This window comes from Vulpes vulpes, chromosome 14, assembly GCF_048418805.1.
Source record: "Vulpes vulpes isolate BD-2025 chromosome 14, VulVul3, whole genome shotgun sequence".
In the NCBI taxonomy this organism is placed as follows: Eukaryota; Metazoa; Chordata; class Mammalia; order Carnivora; family Canidae; genus Vulpes; species Vulpes vulpes.
In genome coordinates this window covers 109,638,016-109,664,377 of record NC_132793.1, presented here as the reverse complement: position 1 = coordinate 109,664,377, position 26,362 = coordinate 109,638,016, and the positions used below count along the sequence as shown (strand labels likewise).

Here is a 26,362-nt window from a genome sequence, read left to right as displayed (position 1 = left end):
GCTTTGAGAAGCTTGTTCTGTGCCTGGGAGACAAGGGTCTGCCCAGCCCCACTAGAGCGGAGCAGTGAGACCTGCTCTCCATTGGCAGTGTTAGGTCAGGGCCCGCTCATACCCCATGCACTTGGTACCCTGCACCCCATCTTCATAGAGCATCTGGTTGACGGGCTGGTTGTGAGTTTCCTGTAGATTCTGTCCTGGGGCAGATTTGCTCCTGACCTGTGCTGTGGGAGGCACTCTGCTCACTAGACACAGGGCCACTCTGGGAGCTGCTTCCAAGGTTTGCTTTTAACAGACGGAACCAGGCTTTTAAATAAGTGTTACTTGAATTGTCAAGTTAAATTTTTTTTAAGTAGTGCCTACTGGGATGTTGTGAAAAATAATTGAAACTTGGAAGGACTTTTATTTTTTTAATCGTATTGTTTTTTACTTTTGAAAGGATTTTAAATGCAAAATATATTTGCCAAAGCTTTTACTGGAGCTCAGTGATGCAGAGTCGTGCACTTTTAACAGACAAATTTGTTTTCTGAGCAAAAGGAATAGTTTCCCTGGGGGCTTCTGGGTTAGGTGTCATTTGGAATGAAAATTAACTTCATGCCAAGCTGGAGGGCAGAAATAGGCAATGTCTGCCTGCTATGTGATGTGGAACATACTAGAATGTCACTTGCTCTCTCACGCTGGTGAAAATATGTTGGGAGTTTGGTGTATCTGCTGTGGTGGGAAAAAGGAATTTCAAGTTTGTAGTGCATACTTTTTACGTGTCCTATTGATGTGCATGTGAATGCACCAGCCTTACCTGGAGAGGCGGCCCACTGGCAGCTGGTTGGCTGCTGTGTGACTGGTGTGTACCTTCAATCATGTAACCATCCAGCCCCCATGTGCAAATAGGAGGCTGGAGCAGGGCAGACACAGTAGCTGCTTTGACCTTGTTTTATTTTATTTATTTATTTCTTAAGCAGGCTCCATGCCCAGCGCAGAGCCCAGTGTGGGGCTTGAACTCACGACTGTGAGATCGAGGCTTGAGCTGAGATCATGAGCCGGCTAAGCCACTCAGGTGCCCCTACCTTGTTTTAAAGACATGCTTAGCCACTAGAGCAAAGGCTATCGGGAACTTTTTGTTACGGAGCCCTTCCCCCACCACCAATAAAGTAATAAATGTATACCTTAGTAGAAAGATTAAATCTAGTAATCCTGGAGAGTAAAATAATTTGGGTGAGGTACGTTTTAAGCTACTTGGCTTATTATAACCTGTTTCAGAGTATATATTCTTGTTATATGACTTGTTTTTAAAATAATTTTATTTTTCTTGTGTGTTTTAATGTTTAGAACACTCACTCTTGTCTTGTGTCTTCTTTTCCCATCGGCAGCTGGAGGAGAAAGCTCGCCTGGAAGCTGAGGCCAGGGCCCGGGAGCACCTGCACCTCCGTGAGGAGCAGAGGCGACAGGAGGAGGAGGAGGAGTTTCAGCGGCTTCAAGAGCTTCAGAAGCTGAGGGCCGTGAAGAAGAAGAAGAAGGAGAGACCAAGTAAAGACTGTCCCAAGTTGGACATGCTTGCTAGAAACTTCCAGGCAGCAACAGAGTCTGTACCTAACTCTGAAACCATGCACAATGGCTCACTAGAGCAAATGGAAGAACCGGAAACCTCCTGTCTCTCTCCTTCCACACATGGGGACCACTCAGAGGCCAGGCCGGGGCCGGGGGTTGATGGGGATGCTGCCAGCCCAGTGGACGCCAGAGACTCCAAGCTTCTCCTCCCTAAGGAGGCCAGTGGGAAGCAGCAGGAGCCGCTGTCTTTCCTCCTCGACATAATGCATCACCACAAAGAGGGGAACAGCAAGCAGAAGCTCAAGCAGACCAGCAAGGCAGGCAGTGAGCCTGCGAGGAAGCCGGCCGAGGCCCCCCGAGCCTCAGAGGGCCAGCCCAGACCACGGCCCCAGATGGAGCCAAAGGCCAAGGTGCTTGACCTGGCTTCCCTGGCAGAGCAGAAGAGGGAGGAGAGAAGAGTGAACAGTAACAACAATAACAAAAAGCAGCTGAACCATGTCAAGGAGGAAAGGCTGCCTCCGGCCCCCCTGGAGCCTGCTCCCCCCAGCGAGCCCCTGCCGGACAGCAAGCTGGTGCTGGCAGACTCTCCACAGCCCAAGGGCAAGAGCAAGAAAAATAGGAAGAAGAAAGGAGACAGAGTCAACAGTTCAATCGGTAAATAGGGAGCAGAGGGGTCTGTGTGCTGGTGCCCCGGCCTCTCCTGGCCCCGGGCTTTCTGTGGCTTGGCCACAGCAGTGAGACACAAATAGCCACTATCGTTCTCTTTTATTGTTTGGAAATTATTACAGATGTGCAGAGAATTCCTCTGCGCACCGGTCCCCCAAGCTCTGTTTCCACATCTGCTTTCTCTTTCTCCCTCTTTCATTGTTCTTGAACTGAGGAAGAATACTTTCAGCGTGAAGCTCCTTGCCCTTAAATACTCCAGTCTATATTTCCTCAGAACAAGGGTACTCTCTTAGGAAACCACAATACCATTATCAAAACTAAGAAATTACTACTGACACAATGGGATAATCTAATTATAGACCTTATTGCTATTTCTCCAGTTGTCCCTTTAATGTCCTTTTATTTATTTTTTTAGGTTTTCTAAAAGCTTTATTTAAATTCAGTTAATTAAACATATTGTATTCTTGGTTTCAGAGGTAGAGGTCAGTGATGTGTCAGTTTTCTGTAATACCTCAGTGCCCACCAACCGTTTACCCCATCTCTCTCCCCTCCCTCTCCCCTACCCCCATCTCTCCCCCAACCCTCAGAAAAAAAAAAAAGTTACTGTTTTTCCTGACACAGGATCCAGTCCAGATCACAAATCCTCTCTCTTTAATTTCCTTTAATGAATCGGTTCCTCAGTCTCTTGTGACCTTGATATTTCTAAAAAGTACAGTCCATTTATTTTTTACAATAATTTATTGTTTACAATAATTTCAATCTGGTTTTATGTGCCATTTCTTCATGATCAGATTCAGATTGTGTGTTCTGGGCAGCAATGCCAGGGAAGTGGTGGGTGCTTGCTGGTGCCTGCTGTGGGGGGCACAGCATCTAGTGACAGGGACTCAGCCTTCCTGCTGTGAGGCCCACACTTTTCTCCTTTGCTCTGATGGGGACGGGGTTTCCTGCTGCTGCTAACATTCACCAGCGAGTCTTGCCCAAAGTGGTTGTTCCCAAGTTCTTTGCAAAGTGGTTATTTTTCTAACATTACTATTCCCTATGTGCGTTTCTTATTTGGTGTTCTGTGGGAGGCGCCTCCTTCCCGTCTCCCCTGTGTATTGTTTGCATTCATTCAGATATTTATATCAGGGTGGGTTCATGGAATCTGTCTTCATGCTGTCAATTAGAGTCCATTACTGACCCCACATATTTTGGTCCCCTGGCTGTCCCTGAGTCACAGTGGGAGCCCCTTTGGATGGCCCCTCAACCCCATCATTCTTGGAGCACTTGCATCCTTTCCTGCACAGTCAGGGAAGGTATTCTGGGCTTATCTTGTGCTTTCCTGCCCCAGCTCTGAATCTACCACTTTCCAAGAAGCCCTGGTTCTTTTTAGAGCAGAGTGGCATTGAGAAATCCAGACACAGGGGCTGCTGGTGTGTTGTTGCTTTTAGACCCTTCCTATCAACACAGCAGGGCAAGTGGCTCTGTGTGTGTGTGTGTGTGTGTGTGTGTGTGTGCGTGCGCGCGCATGTAGCCTACACAAGCAGCTGGTGTATTTTCTGTAATAAAAGCCGAGTTCGAAAAAAAAATTTTTTTTTTAAAATAAAATAAAATAAAAGCCGAGTTCGGTATCCTTGGGTGGCGCAGCGGTTTGGCGCCTGCCTTTGGCCCAGGGCGTGATCCTGGAGACCCGGGATCGAATCCCACATCGGGCTCCCAGTGCATGGAGCCTGCTTCTCCCTCTGCCTGTGTCTCTGCCTCTCTCTCTCTCTCTCTCTCTGTGACTATCATAAATAAATATAAATTTAAAATAATAAAAATAATAAAGTTCACACTGATGGCTCTGGTGGTGCTCTACCTGCACCTCCCTCCTTCAGCATGGCTGTGCAGCAGTTCACCACAGTGTGCATCCAGGAATGCTCGCCCTCCCTGCTGGAAAAGACAATGGCCTGGCCCTGTGCCCGTGTTCCCTCGGTGTGTCTCCAGGCTGAGGGCACACTGCTGCTCTAGGCTCCTTAGCCTGTTTGCATGCCTCCCCCTCCTCACTCCCAGCCCAGTTTTCCTCTTTCCACCTCGCATCCACCTGCTCCCTATAGGGATGACTCAATGTCTTTTCTTTTTTGCACAAAAAGTAACACAGTAGAGATCTTTTGCCCTTTGATTGCCCCTCCCGCCAACTGAACATAAGCAGGAAAGCTGTGTGCATGGGCTCCTGGCCTTGTGTCCTTGGTTCATCATCACTCGTCATCACAGCCAGGGCCTCTGTGGGGCCAAGTTTCCTCAGGAACTCCCTAGAAGGTGGAGTGCCGAGTCCGAAGGCAGCACCACAGTCCTGGTAATTGAAGCCAAGACAGGAGGGGACAGGAGTCCCCAGTGTCGCTTTCATTTGCATTTTCCTCCAATACAGTGAGGTATTTTGAAGGGCTATTTGTCTCTTTTTTGTGAATTTTCTGTTCATATTTTTTTCTTGTTTTTTTAGTTAGGTTTTGGGGGTTTTTTCCTTACATTTTTAAGACTCATATGTGAGAAATATTCGCCTTTTTACCTGCATCATAGGCTGCAGATATGTACTCCTTTGGACTGTGTCTCTGTGGAAGTTTTTTTTTTTGTTTTATATAGTCATTTCATTGATCTTTTAGTGCCTCTGGATTTTAAACAATGATCAGAAAGCATTAATCTAACATTAATCTAACATTAAGGTAGAAGAGGAGTGTGCCCGTGTTTCTACCTTTCTCATTTAGCCCCTGGTACACTTGGAGAGCCGTGGGTCTAGTATTTTCTTAAATTGTTAGTTAGCCTGCTGGCTCAGCATCAGTTAATAAAAATTCATCCTCCCCCATGATACAAGACGCCCCCTTTGTGCTATAGTAAGTTTCCCTGTGTCTTGGGTCTATTTAGGAATCTCTCTTCTTTTCCTCCTTGCTTTATGTGCCACTGCTGCACTGACTTGGTTATCTCGGGCACTCTGTGTGTCGGGGGGAGGCCTCTCCTCCCCTGCTTTCCCTTGTTGTCCAACTCTTCTTTCCTGTCCATGCATCTGTGTTTTCACTAAAGTGTCTGTGTGCTAGAGCCATACAAACCCTTTGTTGGATCTTTGTCAGGGTTGCATTACATTTATAAATTAATTTAGGGAGAATTGATCTCTTTATGATGTTGATTGTCTTTTCCTGAAGTAGAGGTGTTTCTCCATTGGTTCAAGTCTATTTTTGTGGCTTTTAGGAATGTTTTATATTTTCTCTCATTGATTTTTCACATTTCTTATTGAGCTTAATGCTAAGTATTTGACCTTCTTTGTTTTTAGTTTCATTAGGGTACTCCCCACCATTATGTCTGCTAGCTCTGCACTTCAGGTGCATTAGCCACGAGTCGCATGTCATCACTGAACACTGGAAATATGGCTGCTCCAAATTGATGGGTCTTGTAGTACAAACATACACTGGATTTTGAAAACCTTGTATGAGGTTTTAAAATTTTTTAAATGTCGGGATCCCTGGGTGGCGCAGCGGTTTAGCGCCTGCCTTTGGCCCAGGGTGCGATCCTGGAGACCCGGGATCGAATCCCATGTCGGGCTCCCGGTGCATGGAGCCTGCTTCTCCCTCTGCCTATGTCTCTACCTCTCTCTCTCTCCCTCTCTCTGTGTGACTATCATAAATAAATAAAAATTAAAAAAAAAAAGATTTAAAAAAAATTTAAATGTCTCAGTATAAATCTTTTACTGGTTACATGTAGAAATGATCATCTTTTGGCACTGTTTAACTGAATAAAATATATATTACTAAAATTAATTTTACCTATTTTTTAATTTTTTTAATGCGGCTACCAGAAAATCTTAAATTATATCTGTGGCTCACATCATCTTTCTGTTGGCTAGTACTGCTCTCACAGGTTATTTGTGTATGAAGTCTACTGATATCTGTATATTAACTTTATATCTGCTAACTTACCAAATTATTCTTGATGCTCTGGGGTTTTCCAGGTATTCTGTCGTATTTGTGCAAATAGAGAAAGCCTTTTCTCTTTTTATTCCAACTTTTCCAATTCTTTCACTCCAAGATTGAGAATGATGCAATCATTTCAAATGATTGCATCATTCTCAATCTTAACAGAAAGGTCTGGTCCACATTAAAAGTAACATTCTGGCTTAGGATAAGGTTTACGTATTTTATCATCTTAAGAAAATATGCGACAAGTCCTACTCTTAGTAAGTGTTTTTATCAGAATGAGTGTTGTATTTTGCCAAAGGTTTTCTAGTGTCTCTGAAGAGAAACATATTTTTTCTTCTTATATTTGTTACATTTTTGGATTTTCTAATACTGAGGCAGGCTTGGATTCCTGGAATAAAGTCCACTTGCTTGTAGCGTATTGCATTCTTTAGTTTTGGTTTCTGTTTGCTAATATTTTATATAGCATTTTTATATCAATATTAATAAGAACTATGGGTCTGTAACTCTTTTTTCCCTGATGCCTATATTAGGTTTGGGTATTAATATTATACCTCATAAGGAGGTTTAAAGAATCAGGATTTCTTGTCTGTTTTTCATTTTCAGTGTTGTAGAACAATTCACCCTGCATTGAGACCGTCTAGGTTTTCAGGGTTTGAGAGAAATCTGTGCAACACTCTGGGCATGGTATTTTTTTTGTGGGAGAGTTCCTTAACAATTTTCTCTCTTTGCGGAGAAAGAAATGGAAATTGGTCTATTTGGTATTTTTCTTTCCAGTGGGGTTAATTTTAGTAAACTATGTTTCCATAATAAATTCTTTTAGCTAGATTTTCAAACTTATTTACATAGATGTCTGAAACTACATAATTTTTAAAAATGTATTTTTCAGTGCCTGTCTTCATCATCATTTCTTATTTTGTATATTTGTGTTTTCTCCCCATTTCTGTTTCATTCTGCTAGTTAATAGCTTCTCTTTTATTTGGGAGGCGCCTGGCTGGCTCAGTGGGTGAAGCATGTGACTCTTGATCATGGTGGGGTCATGAGTTCAAGTCCCAAGTTGGGTGTGAAAAATAATTTGTCTATTTTGTTAAGATTAAAAAAAAAAGGCTCTTTATTTATTGAACTGTGGCTTTCACACAGGTTTACTGTGGCTCTTTCTAATACCTCATCAATTTCTGCTTTTATCTTTATTTTCTCGTGTGCTTTCTTTTACTTTGCTTTATTTTCTTTTTCTTTTGTTTATTTTCTAAATTTTTGATTTACAAATTTAGTTCATTTGTTTTCATTCCACTATTTTTATTGATCAAAGTATTTCCCACTTCAGATTTTCCTGTGATCATTCCTTTAAATATATCTCATAGTCTGATAATACTTCTATTGGCATTTTACTTTGTTTTATGAAACTCAAGAGTTTCTTCATTTTTGTCCCCATTGCTCAGTAGTTTAAAAAGGTGGCTTTCAGGTTTCCAAGACTTGTTTTTTGTTTTCTTAAGATTGTATTTATTTGAGAGAAAGAGAGCACGAGCAAGTGAAGGAGCAAAGGGAGAGGGAGAAGCAGGCTCCCTGCTGAGCAAGGAGCCCCCAAGTGGGCTCAAGCCTAGGTCCCTGGGATCATGACCCGAGTCACAGGTAGATACTTCACTGACTGAGCCATGCAGGCACCCTTGGGAGAGCCTTTTATATGTTAATAATTTATAGATTTTCTGCATTACAATCAGAGAATATTGTTTGTAATATTTCAGCTTTATAGAAATCACTGATACTTTTTTTGTGACCACCTTTTGTGACTGCTCCATATACTTTCAGATAAAAGTATGATTTTTTTGTTATCATGGTGAAAATTGAAAAATATATATATATCTCCATGATGTACTTATGAATAATATTTAAAGTTAGCTTTTCTCTTTCCTTCCTGGTTTTTTGTCCTCTTGACCTGTCTTCTATTCTTTATTATTATGAATTTCTGGGATCCCTGGGTGGCGCAGCGGTTTGGCGCCTGCCTTTGGCCCAGGGCGCGATCCTGGAGACCCGGGATCGAATCCCATATCGGGCTCCCGGTGCATGGAGCCTGCTTCTCCCTCTATGTCTCTGCCTCTCTCTCTCTCTCTCTCTGTGACTATCATAAATAAATTTAAAAAAAAAAATGAATTTCTGTGTTTTTTTGACTCTTGCAAGCAAAACTGCAAGTTTTATAAAGCAAAACTTTATAAAGGTGGTGTTTGTATTTGGTGCACATTCCTAACTTTAATATCTACTTAGTGAATTATGGGTTTTAGTACTAAAAAATGTCCTTTCATTGTGTTTTTGTGCTTTTGCCTTGAATTCTACTTTGTCTGAGATGGTGATCACTGCCCCTTCTCTCTCCATGTTTCCATTTGTGTGGTGGGCACCTCTCTTCTCATCCCTTTCTGAATCACTCAGCTTTAGCTTGTTCTCTGATTTCAGACAGCACAAATCTTGAATCTTGTTTTGTGAGCCAAATGAAAAATTTCATCTATAGGTGAATTTGAGTCCATTCCCATTTATTACTACTATGCGCTTTGTCTCAAGTCCAACAACATTTTATAATTACTCTGTGTATTTTATATTTGCTGTTTCTTTTTCTCTGTGGTGTGTTTTCTTTTATTTTTGAAAATCACTGGGGTTTAGGAAACTTGGCAATCTTGCCTGAGTGCATTCCTCTACCCTCATACTTGTGTTGCCCCATCCTTGGTTTCCCTGCTTACCTTCCACAGTGGGCTGCAGGGCAGGTCCTCTGACACCCACTTACTTGCCTGGACAATGGTCTGGGAACTGATTCTGTTCTTTCCACCACACTCCCTTTGCAGTCCCTTCTCTTCCCGTTTTCCAGTTGCATTATTTCTGCTGTTGGACACACAGTGTTCATAAGTCTCCAGCTGATTACATTCCGTGCTTGTGCTGGTCCTCCTGTGAGCTGTTCCCTATCCTCCTCTGGCTGAGTGAGGCTCACCCTTGGGCGCATGCCCTCAAGTAGGGGTACAGAATCCTCTGAGCTCTGGCAAAGAAGGATGTTGCCTATAGTCTTAATGATGTACACACAGCCACAGCCTGGCTGGCTGTGAAACCTTCGGGTCACACTTTCCACTCTAGTTAACATAGCTTTTTTGTGAAAAATGTCTTCCTGGTACTGAATCTGCTTATGTTTCTGTCTCTTTTTTCTTATACCAAGATGTTCTGTCCTGATTATTAGTTCTACTTAGAAGAAAAGAGTATTAGAAATTGCATTTAGAAGACAGCTTTTCCAGCAGACATGCCTGCTCTGTTTGCTTTTGTGCTTGTTCCTCTTATAGAACTATAATGGGAACGCTGTTGATCAGAAATTCACTTTCCTACATCTTCACTTTCATTATTTCTTTAAACATTCCTACCCCTTCCTCACACTCCAGCATTTCTTTGAACAGGGCCTCAGCAAGTCTAGTTGGCAGCCAAGCAAAGTCTGTAAGTAGACATCTAGACGGAGGCCCAATTGGAACAGTCTTAGTGGCTGGAAAGGAACATACTGGGCCGTGGAAGCAGGACAGTTGTGACTGGATGTGTTAGGAGGGTGACTCCGTGTTGGCCGGGTTGGGCATGGTGGAAGCTGAGACCAAGGAGCCTAACTGGGAGGGTGGTGAAGGCCAACAAGAACTTGCTTGGCATGTAGAAGGTATGATGTGAGTGTAAGGTGGGGCAAGAGGGTCACTGTCAGAAAAGGAGCACTTTTGCCCCTATTGGGGGTCAGATGCCTGAAGGCCCATGTACAGAGGAGGTGCCTACAATGGATGCAGAACTCAGGAGAGCAGTCTGGGGCAAGGGTGGAAGTTTGGTGATCCCTGTGGAAGGAGGGATGGGATGTGGGGAGCAGAGGAGGAAAGCTGACCCCATAGGGAGCTTTGGGTGCCAGCAGAAGGTGGGCTGAAGAGGCTGTGGTCATGCAAGTCCCTACAGGGAAGCTCTCCACTGACATTTCTGTGAGCTTCCAGATGTGAAGACATTGGCCTGGTGGTATAAGTCAGCAAAAATGTTACCTGCTCTTATAGAGGTGAACCATGTCTTATGCTACTGTGCAAGTACCCCAGTGATAGGGGAAAAAGTGTGGCCTTGTTTTTTTAAGATGACAAAAAAAAAATGATCCTTGCTAAAGTCTACAGGGAAGTGGAGGCTCTGTATCATAGGGGCTGGGTATTGTGTCTGCACCACCAGCTCTCATTGCAGCGGTATGCACTGATGTCGCCTCTGGCGCACAGGGCTCAGTGCCCAGGAAGTGCCCAGCATTGCACAGGTGCCAGACAAGGCAGGCGGAGAAGAAGCAAGAAGTTGAACCCCTCAAACTTGCTGAGATTCTAGGAGATGGAATGATCCTGAATCATGAGTCTCCCTGCCATCCTGCCTGTGTTTCAAAGAGAGTGATGTAACTATTTTTTTATTGGAACATCCTGAAAAGTTTTTGATGATGTCTCTGGGATCTTGCATGTATACACTGAACGCCTGGGAGCGCCATCTTCCTATAGAGCTTGATATCTGGGTCCTGGGTAGTCAGTCATGTCCTCTTGGTGCAAGGGACCGCATTCTCCCCCACATAAGGCTGCCTTCTGAGCAGCTTCTGTTTACCAGCATGTCCCACTCTTTCCCTCCCTCCAGTAGGGACTTAGAACGGACTGGGCTTGCAAGCTCCTTAGGTTTCCAGGAATCTTCTCAGGGGCTCTCCCATCATGGAAACATGTCAAGTAAAGACCAGTCCCTTGGGGAATCCAGGTGCCAGCAAATGGATCTCTTCTAGTGGGACCTGAAGCCACAGTTGCTTTGCTCAGCAAACATGTGAGTTCCATAATTTCCAGGTTGAACCTGATGTTCACAAGCACAGGAGAGACATCTGTCCTCCTTTGGTTGTTTGTAAAATCTCATTTTAGAAAAAGTTTCAGTTTTGAAGTTCTTAAAATTAAGTAAAGCCCAGGTAATTTGTTCTCTTATAATCTGACTTGCTTCTTTTCTTTCATTTTACAGATGATGTCTTTCTGCCTAAAGATATTGACCTAGACAGTGTGGATATGGATGAGACAGAGAGGGAAGTGGAATATTTCAAAAGGTAAATATTAGGGCTATGTGTCTGAAGTAATGATGGTTTCATGGCTGCTGTACATGACCCTCATGACCCTCCCATAGTGTTGAAGGGTTTCTTGGACACGAGAGCTGTCAGCTGGCCAAGGAGCCTGGCTACTCAGTAGCATCCCAGCCTGTGAAAGCCTGCCCCGCATGTCTCCGCCCCAGCACTGGCACACATACGGCCTCCTCACTCACCGTTGTACCCAGTCACTGCTCTCTTCACCTCTGTGTGAAGACTGGTTTAGGACCATTTCTCTCAAAGTGCTCCAGACCAGCAGCATCACGTGGGCACGCACCCACCACCCCACCCCCCTAAACCTGCCAAATCAGACATCTGTATTCTCACAAGCATCCCTGATGATCCTCATGTGTGCTGACATTGGAACACACTGATATGGCATGCTTTTAAGGAGAAAAATGACATTTTAGATATTTGCTCAGTTTTCCTGATAAGCAGGAAATGTATTCTATACATTAGAATACAATGTATTCTATAGTATTTTATCTACTTTGTGAATTATAGCAAGTGAGTTTTGTTTTCAGGTTTCTTCTTTAACTTGTTTGTTTTAGATAATACACACATACACAGAAGAAACAGTTTGTGGTGCAAAAAGTCATGAACTCATATCTGAAATGGTATAGAGGAGAGGTGTCTGGGGGCTCTGTCAGTTTAGCATCTGACTTTTGATCTCCGCTCAGGTCTTGATCTCGGGCTTGGGGGTTCGAGCCCTGTGTTGGGCTCCATGCCCAGCGTGGAGCCTACTTAAAAAAATAAAAGACAAAAATAAATGAAATACTGTAGAATTCTAAATGATTCTGGAAATCATATTTATTATATAATTTATATATGTGTACGTGTATGTATATATCTCATCTTAGCAGGCAGAGTAAAGCATTTACTAAAGTTGGACGCCCATTCATAATAAAAACTCTTAAGTAGGACTAGATGGGCACATCCTTAACATAATAAAAGGTATCCATAAAATACAATAAATAAATGCCATACTTAGAGTGAAACATTAAAAGCTGTCCCTTGAGATTAAAGAAGAAAAAAGATAAGGATGCCCATTATAAACAACTTTTGTTTAAGAAGGTGTAAGAAGAATCAAAAGGGATGAGAATCAGAAGGAAGACAGAATTATCTTTTCTCAGGTGACAGGAGAGAGAGAGAGAGTGTGTAGTGTGTGTGTGTGTGTGTGTGTGTGTGTGTGTGTGTGTGTGTGTACAAAGTCTGAAAAAATCCTGTAGGCAAATCACTTGAGTTACTAAGACAGTTTGCCCTGGAGCTGGATTCTCGGAGCAGGGGATAGAATAAGAACATTTCATGCGTAAAGGCAGAACTTTGAGGGATATTTTCCCAAGGTAGACCTGTGGGACTCCTGTGCTCTAAATTCATGCCTGGCCTTATAAACAGAGATTCTCAGACAGCCAGCACCTGGGGAAATCAAACATCTAGAAATGAAAAATACAGTGTTGAAAAGGAAGATGTTAGTAGATATATGATAAATAGGTTAGACACTGCTGAAGAGGGAATTAGTGAACTGGAAGAACAATCTGAAAGATGCACCCAGATACAGGAGAATGGAGAAGAGGAGAGAGGTTCAGAGACATGGAGGAGAGACCAAGTCTGACATGGTGTACCTGGGACCCCTGGGAGAAGGTGGACATTCCAGAGAAGTTCTGTTGGAAGAGGAAACAGTACCTGGGGATTTTGCAGAACTAATGAGAAATCCAGAAGCACAACATATACCAGTGGAATAAACAAACCAAAGTCTGTTCTTCAACATAGCCAGTGTGAAACCAGAAGACCATGGAGTGATATTTACAGGTTTGGGAGAAAATTTTCTATATATCCCACAAACTTACTCTTTTCCATAATAAAGAAAAACTGCAGGAACTTGCTACAAAGAGGTCTGTGTAAAAAAAAAAAAAAAAATCTTGAAGCAAAAAAGGAGATTCATCTCAGTCTGATTTGCAAGAAGGAAAGAGAAAACAGCCTTATAAATGTCATTAAATAAAACATTTTCTTTGTAACAAGACAGTAATGTCCAATTGACATTATGTCTGAAAGAACTGCTGTATTGAACAGGAGTGTGTAAGCTAAGTATGAGATGGGGCTGATACCCTCAGGTCCTTTTCTTATTGAGGTATTTAGCAGTTAAGTATTTAATATTCAGACCTCAAGCTAAATGGACATGATACAGTTTTACAGCAAGCATTAAAAGAATAGAAGTAGGATATATAAATTGCTAATCTGTAGAAGGAAAAAAGCAGAACTCCAACAAGAAAAAAAAAAACATGTAAATAAAGTACAGCAAACGAATTTTAAAAACACAAGAGACAGAATCTCAGTTTTATCAGCAACCATAACAGACCAAAAAAAAGTGCCAGATGGTGTTAACAGTCTTAAATATATACGTATGCACATGCACGCACACACATGCCATTTACAAGAACATACCTAAAATACAATGAATAGAAAGGTGGAAGTAAAGAGGGAAAGGAAGTTGTTGTATAGTTAAGTTATTATTAAACAGAATATGGCTTAATATAAGGGACAGATAAAGATTGCTACATAGTGTTTAAAGGTTCAACACGTGAGGAAGATGTAGAAATTTTAAACTAGGTACTTAATGGAATAGCCTCAAAATACAAACAGGAAAATTGTTTGGGCTCCATAGAGAGTCAAATCCACCCTCTTTGGAGGGCATCTCAGACTATTTCTCTGCGTGGCTGCTTGCTTGAGTAGCGCACACATCCACAGGGCTGTGGATGATGAGCAGAGCTTGGCCAGCAAGGAATGCAGATGAAAGTGCCTCCAAGGGGATCCCTAGGTGACTCAGCGGTTTAGCGCCTGCCTTTGGCTCAGGGCGTGATCCTGGAGACCCAGGATCGAGTCCCACGTTGGACTCCCTGCATGGAGCCTGCTTCTCCCTCTGCCTGTGTCTCTGCCTCTCTCTCTCTCTCTCTCTCTCTCTCTCTCTGTGTGTGTGTGTGTGTGTGTCTCATGAATAAATAAAATATTTAAAAAAAAAAAAGAAAGAAAGAAAGTGCCTCCAGGGAACAGAGTGTCTGTTCTTGGCAGACGAGGTGCTCAGAAGTGGAGCAGGTACTGGGCCGCAGAAAAAAAGCTTAGAAGTTTCAGAAAATGCATGTGTATAATTGTGTTCTCTGACCACACCACATTTAAGTAGGCAGTTGACAATTTTAAGTCCTTAAATATTTGGAAATTGGAAAGTACATGCACTAATGGGTTTAATAAGAAACCTCAGTAGATATTTAAAAATATGTGGAACTAAGGAAAACATCGTATGTGAAAACCTATGGGATGTGGACACAGTTTACTCTCGAGCGCTCTTTCAGTGAAGCCTTAAAGCTGCCAAGTGAGTTTTTAAAAACCTGAAAATTAATGAGTTACAGATTTCATTCAAGAAACTAGGGAATAAACCCAAAGAAAGTAAAAGGACATAATATGGGCAGCCCCGGTGGCGCAGCAGCGCTGCCTGCAGCCCAGGGCGTGATCCTGGAGACCCTGGATCGAGTTCCACGTCAGGCTCTCTGTATGATGCCTGCTTCTCCCTCTGCCTGTGTCTCTGCCTCTCTCTCTGTCTCTATGAATAAAAAAATAATTAAAAAAAAAACTTTAAAAAAAAAGGACATAATACATAAAAGGAATAGTAAAATAGAAAATATCAACAAAGCCAGACTTTGACTCTGAAAATATTAATTAAATAAATAAACCTTTTGAGAGACTGGTCAAGAAAAATAGGGAAAAAGACACAATATAATAATCAGCTGGGAGAGAACCAGGATGTTGACAGTTATCAAAGTTGGACCATGGCTGCGCCCACGTCATCATACTGCTTTGGTGTGGGTTCGACACCTTCTGTAATGAAAGGGCATCTTTAATGTTATGACTGTGTAAGTGAAAAGGTGGGCCGAGCTATAGGCACTGCAGTGATTCAAATAGAACATAACACTGGGAACAACTTCACAGTTAGTTTTAAAACTTTAACACAAAATCCAACTAATAACAAAACAGCCTGAATGATCTAGTAACCATCAAAGAAATCAGGAGTTACAAGTAATCCTACTGAAATACTACATCTGACGTTTGTGCAGAGAATTCTCCCAAAACTTCAAAGAGATAATCCAGCCTTGTACCTGATTCTACCAGAGAACTGAAAGGAAGAGACAGCACAAGGCCCCCACTTCATTTTATGAGAGAAGGAAGATTTTCATACCAAAATCTGCTAAAAGCAGCCAGACAACATGAAAAATCACAGATCTCTTTCAGTCATGAATACTAATTGGATGAAATCAAGAAAAAATTTCACATTCCAAATCCAACAGTATTTTATTTTTTTTTTTTTTAAGATTTTATTTATTTATTCATGAGAATACACAGAGAGGGGAGAGAGGCAGAGGGAGAGGGAGAAGCAGGCTCCATGTGGGGAACCCGATGCGGGACTTGATCCCGGGTCTCCAGGATCAGGCCCTGGGCTAAAGGCAGTGCTAAACCGCTGAGCCACCCGGGCTGCCCCCAACAGTATTTTAAAAAGCAGCATATGACCAAACTGTTGTACCCCAGGAACGAAAGCAAGGAGCATTTAGTATCAGGAAATCCACAAGTGCTCTTTGCTAAATTGATTTATTAAAGCAGAGCCATATGATCATTTCCATAGGTTCAGAAAAAACATTTGAAACATTTGATAGAATGTTAGCATTTAATTAATTTTAAAAAAATTGCAAACTAGTAGTAGAAGGAAATATCCTTAACCTGAAAAGGAGATTTACAAAAAGAGAGAAGAGAAGAGAGGTCTACATGAAACATTTTCTAAAACAGGAAACATGGACGCATGTTCAAAAACAAAGATGCTTTCCTTAAATCATCCTTCCTAGGTAGCATAATAAGAGAAACGCTTGAGTGGAAAGCATGAAATAAAATTCCATTTTATAGGTGAACTAATTGTCTACAAAGGGAATTACAAAAGAATTTAGCAAGAAAAAGAATTTAGTAAAGGGCCTGGCTGTAGGATCAATGTACAAAAAGTTAGTTTCTCTACACCATCCGTAATCTGAAAATATAGTTTAAATAAAGACAGTATTTATAATAGCACCAGAATCTGTGCAGTCTCCATGAATAAATCTTAACAGAAGTTGCCCACAACTGATGCATAAAAGGTAGTGAAGCATGAGTGAAGAGCATTGAAGACCTAGAATACATCCTATGTTCATTGATAGGAAAAGTGAATATCATAAAGCCATCTCACCTCCCTAAATTTATCTGTAGATTTTATTTTTTTCAATTTATTTATTTATGATAGACATAGAGAGGCAGAGACACAGGAGGAGGGAGAAGCAGGCTCCATGCTGGGAGCCCAACGCGGGACTTGATCCCGGGACTCCAGGATCACGCCGTGGGCCAAAGACAGGCGCCAAATCGCTGAGCCACCCAGGGATCCCCTATCTGTAGATTTTAAAACCCAAGAAGGATTCTATAAAATTGAGTGGTTTTCAAACACTTTAGGGTGGAAACGTGATACAGTCACACACAGAATGCTGTATACAGCAGCAGCAAGGAATGAACTACAGCAGTCTGCAACATGGTTCTTACAAAACGAATAGTAGGGCAGCCTGGGTGGCTCAGCAGTTTAGCGCCGCCTTCAGCCCAGGGCGTGATCCTGAAGACCCAGGATCAAGTGCCACGTCAGGCTTCCTGCATGGGGCCTGCTTCTCCCTCTGCCTGTGTCTCTGCTTCTCTCACTCTCTCTATGTCTCGCATGAATGAATAAATAAATAAAATATTAAAAAAAAAAAGAATAGTAGGCAAAAGGCAGAACATGAGAATATACACAATACATTATATAAAGTTCAGTTTAGATGCAACTAAAGTACATTTAAATTCTTTTTACTTAAATTCAATTAATTAACATTTTATTGGTTTCACAGGTAGAGGTCAGTGATTCATCAGCCTGTAGTACACCTAGTACTCATGACATCACGTGCCCTCCTTAATGCCCATCACCCAGTTACCCTGTCCCCTCTACCTCTTTCCCCTCTGGGGACCCTCAGTTTGCTTCCTGTGATGAAGGCTCTCTTATGGTTTGTCTCCCTCTCTGATATCTTGTCTTATTTTTCCCTCTCTTCCCCTGTGTTCCTCTGTTTTGTTTCTTAAATTCCACATGTGATTGAAATCATGTAATTGTCTTTCTTTGACTTATTTTGCTTAGCATAATACCCTCTAGTTCCATCCACATGATTATAAATGGTAAAATTTCTTTCTTTCTTTCTTTCTTTTTTTTTTTTTTTTTGGTGGCTGAGTAATATAGCCCATTGTCTGTATACGCCACATCTTTATCTATTCATCTGTCAGTGGACTTCTGGGTTCTTTCCATTAAATGTACACCATTCAATCCAGCAGCTCCACCCCTGGCTGTCTGCCTTCGAGAAGGGCATGTAACCACACAAAGATTTGTACATGAATGTTTCCAGAAGTTTTATTTGTAATAGCCAAAAACAGGACAACCCAGATATCCAGAACAGATGAGCAAATAAACTGTGCTCTGTCCATCCAGTGGACACTACTCAGTGGTGGAAAGCATACTCCTGATCATACACCATAGATGGATCTCAGGCCAGACAAGAGGTCCATACTGCAAAGTACCATGTACATGAGATTCCAGAAAATACAAATGCACAAAATACAAATAGTGACAGACAACAGATTGCTGTTTGCCTAGGGCTGGGGCATCAAGGAGATGACAACAAACGGGCCTGGGGAAAAGAGGGGTTCCTGGAAGTGTTCTGTGTCTTGATTGAGGGGATAGTTACCCAGATGTATATGTTTGTCAGCACTATGAACTCTATAGTAACTGCAATTTATCATACATAAATTATACTTCAGTATAATTTAAGTAAAGTATATCATTCAGGGATACTAAACAATACATTGGTGTTAAGACTGTAAAGAAAAGTAAGGAAATTATCAACATAAAAAGCCAGAATAGTGATTAGTTGTCCCACAGCTCAATGCTGTGATCCAGTGTTTGCCTTAAAGTTTTCCTGTATCATGCACATCTGTTTACTCTTCTGTATGTGTATTATGTTCACCAAATAAATTTATAAAGGGTTGATCTGACCCTCCTAGAATAGAAAGAACTGGGATTCCTTTTTCTACCCGTTACAAAGACTTAGTCATAATTATGAAAACATTGTGATATTCATGCAGACTTCGGAGCCCAGAAACAGACTATACAAACACTGAGCTTTGGTTTATGACAAAAGACAGGCAGATCACTGTGGAAATAAAGGTGTGTTCATAGATGGAGCTGTGAAAGTTGACATAAGAAAAACTTTTAAATTGGATCCTCACCTCGCATCATATTTAAAGGTCAGCTCTGGACAAGTTAAGTTTCTCAGTGTCAAAAGCAAACCTTTTAATTTGGAATGTAGGGGGATATCTTTTTGACATCAGAGTGGGGAAAGAGTTCTTACAAACACCAACCATAAAATAAAAAGTTGTTAAATGACATTAAAATCAACAGCTCTTTAAAGTGAGACTGTATCTGCAGCACGTCACCAAGGGTGCATATCAGGATATAGAAATACTCAGAATAGGAAAAGACACGCAGTGCCGGGTGGGCTGTCACGTGAAGTGGCCAGGGAGTTGCAGAGTCACTTCCTCCTGTCCGACTCAAGCTTCGAAGTCCCGCATGGGTGCACATGTAGGCCACTCAGGCAGAACCACGTGAGTGGCACCCACCGGTCAGTCCCATGGGGTGAGCTCTCACACCTTGGAAACAACCACACTATGGCCTCATGGAGGAATTGCACAACATGATGTGGATTGAACACGGTAAGAAAGAAAGACAGGACGATTCTGTTCCTGTAAGTTTGGAAATGAGCACAGGCAGACGTTGTTGAGCTGTGAGATCGTCAGTCTGATGGTCCCAGACACCAGGGTGTGGGCTCCCCTGGGAGAGGACAACAAAGTTCCATGGGGTTGGCAGGGTCGGGCTTCTTGCCCTGGGTTGGAGTGTGGTTACTCATGTACATGTGCTCTGTCCATGGAATGTGGTGCATAGCTGACCACGCGGAGGCCTGATGGGCAGGTGGCAGCGGGGTGTCAGGTGCAGGGGAGCCGGGCACACGGTGTGGGGAGGAGGCAGCAGAGCTGGTGACCATGGCCCCTGTGCTGGCCCGTTGGAGGCTTTGCTTCAGTTGGCTTGGAGACACCTGTGAGCGTGGAGAGGAGCAGGGGGCTGGAACGAGAGGAGACGGTGGAATCGGTGGAATCGGAAAGGCAACACCACTAGGACTTGGGTTTTGACCAGCTGTGGCCAGGAAAAGAGAGGTTGGATTCTGGGAGGTGGTGTGGTGCTTGGTGGCAGGGGGGACAGGTGATGCAGGGGGACACAACTCCATCCACCTCAGACCGCCGGGTGAGCAGCGCCAGAAATTGCAGGTGGTCAGGTTAACCACCGTGTAAATGAATCCATTCAGTTTCTGGTGGTGTGTCAGCAGTAACCATTTTCAGGCTTAATTCCAGTTTCTGTGATGCAAATGAGATCTGGACAGGTGAGAACGTCAGAAATTCTGCAGAGTAAAGGTCTTTGAGAGAAAATGTTCCTCATTTAATTCAGAGTCGGCCATTGTTGCCTGGGAAGCAGGTGTTTTTACAAGCACTGTTGGGCGTGCAGGTCTGGCCCTGAGGCCTGAGGGCACTCCTCTGCGCCTGCTGGGCCTGAGCACCAGGAGCTGATGGCAGACAGCGCTGTGACCAAGTCTCACTGTGAAAAGTCCCATTCATAGTGCATGCACTCATGCGTTTGTGGGCGAATGAGGGGAGGTGGGATCTCTGTGGCTTGACACATGGAGAGGGCAGGGTGGTTGCACATTCTCAGATGGGCTCTTCCAGAAACTTACCTTGGGCAGCTTTCCTGGAGGACAGCAGAGGACATTGAGGGCACTGGCCAGGGTCCTGAAGGAGGGGCCCGCCCTCCCCAGGGCCCTTCTCCACTCTGAAGGGTGGCCAGGCAGCCAGGGGTGGAGGGGATCTTGATGCTGGGTCTGGCACACTGAGTCCCCCTCCCCCAACTCCCAGTCCCCAGGAGTAGGCTAGGCTTTGCCAGCACCTGCTCAGGGGTAGGCTCTTTCCTTCCATGACTGTTGGGCTCTTTGTCTCCACAGATTCTGTTTGGATTCCGCTCGACAGACCCGGCAAAGACTGTCCATCAACTGGTCCAATTTTAGCTTGAAAAAAGCCACTTTTGCTGCCCACTGAATGAGGACCGCCTGAAGAGGAGTGCGCGGGAGGTGGGCCAGGCCCCGGAGCTGTTGTGCTTGCCCAGGGCTGTGCCGGGTGGGCCGCCGCACCTGAGACCCCCCCAGACCGAGAACTTGCAGCTCGGCCCGCATCGGTAGCTCGTGTGCGTGTAGTCTGTGAGTGAGGCGTCGATCGCAGTGCTGTGCTGTCGGATTGGAACAGTGGCTCCCGCCAGTTCTCCACCACGTGGCCAGAGACGGGTTTCATCATCCACGTGGCTTGTTGCCTCTGCATCTCGCCCCGTCCTGTCATCTGTCCCCGCCGGGGGCACTGCCGTCACTCAGCTCTCGTGTGTCCTGCGTCCCCCTGAGGCGGGCTGGGCGGGCAGGCGCGCTTCGTTCTCCTCCACAATCTACTGTTTAAGAGTGTACACGTTGCGCTGTTTGTGTCTGACCCCCCTGACTTGTAGCCAGCTTGTGTAAGATCCCTTGCAGAATGAGAAAGTTCAAAACAAAACCCCACCCAGTACTCACACCATCAAGTCTGTTAGAGAGTGTACGACTGTATTAACACGGAGGCCTGCCTGGCTACTTTTTTAACATATTGTTAAGTAATATTAAAATCATGTCTTTCTTTTTGAAAGATGGAATACATTAGTACAGCAGAAGACCTCGTCTGGTTGCTTTCTGCTGGGGGTGGTGGCGGAGTGGGGGAGTGGGGGGCAGGGCACATGGGGGGGGCAGTGCCCTCCCAGGGGCCCCTGTGCACCAGCCCTGGAGCATCTCCCGGGTCACCCCTGGCAACAGTTTCAGGGTCCTGGCGCCCCCACTCTCCATGCAGTGGTGTATGGGGGGCCTCCCATGCACCAGGCAGGGCCTAGCCCTGGGACAGCCCAGCCAGATACTTAAGAGGGTTTGGTGTCAAGGCAGCAGTCACCACCAAGCAGCAGCCAGGGGGGTGGAGGCTGTTCCTGCATTCTAACCTAGGGAGGCTGGGATTCATAGAGCCTATGGGCAGCACCATCCAGTTGGGGGAGGGCGGGATCATGATGTTTGGTGAGACTATGAAAAGTCGTGTTAAATCAGGTATAAACATGGAGCAACACAGCAGTATTTAGGATGAAAATGGGAATGCTGCCATGGATCCTTTCCTCTGCGATCTCTCCAGGAGGTTTGCGATCTGAGTCTCTGGCAGAGCCAGTCCTGCTCCCACCCGCTTCCCAGAGTGCTCCGGAGGTCCCCCTGCTCCCTCCTCTTGGGAAACCTGCTTGTGTGCAGCCCTAGGGATATGGCATGCCCCTGAGTGAAGGGGGAGTGATGAGGGCACCACTTCTTGTAGACTCTGGAAATACTCTGCGGTTCCATCCACAGGACCGACAGATGCAGGTAGGAGAGAGAGGAGGCAAGAGGGCCTCTGAGGCTTTGGTCTGACCCTGGGCAGGATGGGGCTGACCGTCCTGCAGAGGGATCAAGTCTGAGGTACCCATTGGACACCCAGGTGAGATGTCTAGCATAGGGGGGTGTTGTTCATGGACAGAAGGCCCCACACTCACCAGCCTATGAGGCTACCCAGGAGCCAGTGTGGATGGCTCAGGGGTTCAGGCCCAAGAACCAGAGTTGAGGAGGAGGGTAGCTGTGGTCAAGGGGGGTTTGGGGCTGGCACAGGGCTCTAACACTGGGGTGACCTTGGCCACCACTCAGTGGGAGCTGGTTTGCAGGAGAACCAGGGTGGGAACGGCAGGTCTGGGATTAGGAGATAGGGCAGTAGCTAGAGGAATGTGAGGGCAAGAGGCTGGCTGGCTTGTTTTGCTTTTTTTTCCTAGGTGGGAAGAAGGATGAGCATATCCCTTTGCTCATGGGGTGACCCAGCAAAGCGAGGAACAGGCTGGGCAGTAACCACAGCTGGAGCTGTGTCCTTGAAAGGCCTCCAGGACCCCCAAGCCTGGGCCTCAACCTCTCTTGGTGAGAGCAAGGGGAGAGCAAGTGGGGAGCAGGGGCTGCCTGGGCAAGTGGAGCAAACACTGGGAGGGGTCTGTGGGGGAACCTGCTCTCTGGGGAAGCTGCCCGCCCAGGCCCCCAAAACCCTGTCCCTGCCTCGCCCTGTTCTCCCCAGGGGTGGTCCCACCTTGGGCCTCAGCCTCCGTCTGTTGTGGGGAGGCTGTGTTGGCTACTGAGGAACCGCAGGGTCCCATGTGTGACATGAGCAGGGCCGTGAGTGGTGAGAGCAAGCCCTGGGTGCCCCCTACACTTATGCTGCCTCCCCTTGCACAGGCTGCCACCTATGCCTCGTTCCAGGGCTGTACACCTCCGCCCCTGCTGCTCCTTCAGCCCTTTCCCCAAGAAGGGGTCGTCACTTGACAGTTCCCAGGCCTCAGAAATTAAAAACAGAATGGATTTGGAGCCTGGGGGCCAGGGGTGGGGGAAGTGGAGGGTGGAGGCCAGCGGGGCTTCCCTAGTTCAGAGTGCCCATGAGGCTGACCCGGGCCTGAAGACTTGTACTGTGACCCCCCCACTCCCCTCCCCCCCCCCCCGCCCCGTGTGAGGCTGTGTCCTCACACCCAGATACTGCATTTACAGAGGGGGAAGGCACAGCCCCAGGTGCATCTGCCGCCATCCAGCTCCAGTGCTGCTATCTACACACGGCCTAGGCCTGGAAGTCGGCCCCGGGGGAGCCTCATGTAGACCACGTTGGAGTATCACCTCCTTTACATGGTAACGGTAATTGTGAGATGAAATAAAATAACAATGGCTAGAAAACAATAAAACTGTCCTTTTATTGAACCTTGTCTACATACTCCTACCATTAAACCAAAATATTATCAAAATGAGTATTATGGTACAGAAAGGATGAACATTTCTTAAATTCATTAAGATTAAAGAAGAAGAAAAAACTTACCTCACAGGTCACTTTGTTTCTCGGTTTTAAACCCAAATGAAAGCTCTCAGTCACCCCCAGAATGACAGAATTGAAGTAACTTGAATCCTGGCTCTCTGTCCTCATAGTGACCAGCAGTCACTGTCCTGCAGCCACTAGTGAAATGGAAGAATAAGCCCCGAGAGGCAGGAGGCAGAGCGCACAGCGGGATTTCAAGCAGTCACAAACTGTTAACTCACATTAAACGATGTCGCTGGGAGCCCTCCAGATCATTCTCCACAGACAAGATAATGTAGGTTGAGAAGAAGAGTCATAAATGTGTACCCGTGGCACCCGTGAAGGATGAGCTGCCACAGAAACTGTCAGACACCATTGTAAAATGGAGGAAGTTGTTTAAACAATGTTTTTAGATGTTGGAATAGACACAGCACATGGCAGTGTTTTCTGAGTGAAGGGGAGGAAACAAGGTGCCCCAGCTTCCTGCCCGGAGGCAGTTTCCAGGCCCAGGAGGGAGGGTGGGGGTGAGGGGAGCCCAGCAGGCCTTCTGAGCAGGGCAAGCAGAGATGGGCATTTGGGGAGCCCCGGGGTGGCTGGAATTTGTGAGGCAGGTTTCCAGACAGGAGGGGCTGTACATAAGGAGCTCTGGGGGCCTGCTGCAACAGAGTCCCCTGCAACCAACTGATCATGCAGGTGTGGTATCAGCTTCCAGGAACCCAAAGGAAAATCACCAGAAAGCAGTATGGCTGGCATAGTGTCCCAGCAGCCATGGTGGAGAGACTTTGTAATGCACAGTGCAGACATCAGAGTAGAGTCCTCAGAAGGCTGTGAACTTAGCGGGGTGAAATTAGCCCTAAAGTAAAATCTACATCTAAAAGCAAACCTAAGTATCTTAACTGCACGCTAGAATAAAGTCCAACACTCTTGAATACAAATATAGCCCACACTAAACAAAAGTCATGATGTTGGAATCCAAGCAGAAATTACCAATTACCAGGCCATGCCCAGGGGAAGGAAAATATAAACCATAATCAAGAGAAATACTAAACAATAGAAACAGACCCCAAAATGGCAGTTGGTAAATTTGCAGACAGGGGCCTTAAAATGGCTATTGTCACTCTTGAGCTGTAAAAGAAACCATGAACAAAATGAAGGGAGACATGAGATCCAAAAAAGACCTACGTGGAGTTCTAAAGAAAAAATAGAATATCTGAAATGAAAATATGCACTGGGTAGAATTAACAGCAGACCTGAAACCTCAGAGAAAACACCCATGAACTTGATGGCATAGGAACAGAAATTACCAAAAAGCAGCACAGAGAGGAGAGGATGGAAAACTGTAACCTGTGGGGCAGTGTCAGGCCTTCCAACATACATGTGATTGGAGTGTGCAGAGGTTTGCTGCGACTATGGCTGAGGCTGTGTCGAGTGGGTAGATCAGCCTGGGAAGAGGTGACATCTTGAGACTACCGAGTTCCCAGTCTGCAAACATGATTTCTCATCATTTATGTGTTCTTCAATTTCAGCAGTAGTCTGTAGCTTTTGTTGTAGAGAGTTTGCAAACTTCTGATGAATTTTTTCTAAGCATTTTAGGTTTTTGACATTATCATAAATGGGGTTATGCTTTAGTTTCCTGGGGCTCCCGTAGCAAAGTGCCATAAACTAGGTGGCTTCTAACAACAGAAATTTAGTCTCTCACAGTCCTGGAGGATATAACCCAAAATCCCTGGGAGGATATATACCCAAAACAGGTACCCACAGGATTGGTTCCTTCTAGAGGTTGTGAATAGCCATCTATTCCATGCCTCTCTCCTAGCTCTTGGTGGCCACTGACAATCCCTAGCTTGCAGAGGTGTCCCTCCGGTCTCTCTTCCTGAGTTCACGTCTCCTCCCTCTGTATCTTTTCTTAGACTTTAATCACATCCAGTGTGGGGCTCAAACTCACAAACCCAAGATCAATGGGATCCCTGGGTGGCGCAGCGGTTTGGCGCCTGCCTTTGGCCCGGGGCGCGATCCTGGAGACCCGGGATCGAATCCCACGTCGGGCTCCCGGTGCATGGAGCCTGCTTCTCCCTCTGCCTATGTCTCTGCTTCTCTCTCTCTCACTGTGTGCCTATCATAAATAAATAAAATTAAAAAAAAAAAAAAAACCCAAGATCAAGAGCCACATGCTCCACGGACTGAGCCTGCCGGGGGCCCCATGTCTCTGCTTTTCTAATAAGGACATCAGCCATTGGGTTTAGGGCCCACCCTCATCCAGCATGACATCACCTCCCATGATATCTGCAAAGACCCTGTTTCCAAGTAAGGTCACATGCACAGGTTTTTGGGGTTAAGACTTAACATCTTTTTAGTCACCTTATCTTTTAAGGAGACAAGTTTTCAAATTCACTTCTCCAGTTGTTGCAAATACATAGCAATATGGCAGATTTTTCATGTATTGAACTTTGTATCTTGAGATTGTCAAAATGATTTACAAATTCTAAACTTTAAGATCACCTAAGATTTTCTGCATCTATAATCATGTCATCTGCAAATAAGGACAATTTTTTTCTAATTTTCCTGTTCTTTATTCCTTTTGTTAACTTACTGCACTGGCTAGAACCTCCTGTACAATGTGGCACTGCAGTGGTAATGTAAACCTGAACGGAGGTAATGTTCAGTATTTGTCACCAGAATGTTAGTTAGCCCTAGGGTTTGGGACACACCTCTTTATCAGATTGTGGAAGTGCCTTCTGTTCCTAGTTGGCTGAGTGTTATCATGAGTGGGCATTAAATTTTGTCATATGCTTTTTCTGATTGTATTGAAATTTTTTTCTGTTACTCTAGTGAATTACTTTTAGTGCTTTTTAAAAAAAACCAATCATGTAGCTCTGTAATTAAAATTCCACTTGGTTATGATTTATTATCCTTTTTATATCAAATTCAATTTGTTAATATTTAGGATTTTTGCATCTGTGTTCATGAGAGATACTCATTTTTTTCTCTCCAG

The 26,362-nt window shown here is 44.7% G+C and overlaps 1 protein-coding gene across 4 annotated transcripts in view; it reads left to right on the top strand.

Moving 5' to 3' along the window:
* The window catches only part of FAM193A (family with sequence similarity 193 member A), a 166,187-nt gene extending 145,021 nt beyond the window's left edge, over nt 1-21,166 (top strand). For all 4 annotated transcript variants that reach the window (XM_072737703.1, XM_072737702.1, XM_072737700.1 and 1 more), the window contains 3 exons: nt 1,365-2,196; nt 11,133-11,214; nt 20,424-21,166. In XM_072737703.1, coding sequence (XP_072593804.1) covers nt 1,365-2,196; nt 11,133-11,214; nt 20,424-20,517 — 1,008 coding nt within the window. In that variant the 3' untranslated portion in view covers nt 20,518-21,166. The remainder of the gene's footprint in view (nt 1-1,364; nt 2,197-11,132; nt 11,215-20,423) is intronic.
* Nucleotides 21,167-26,362: the final 5,196 nt, after the last annotated feature.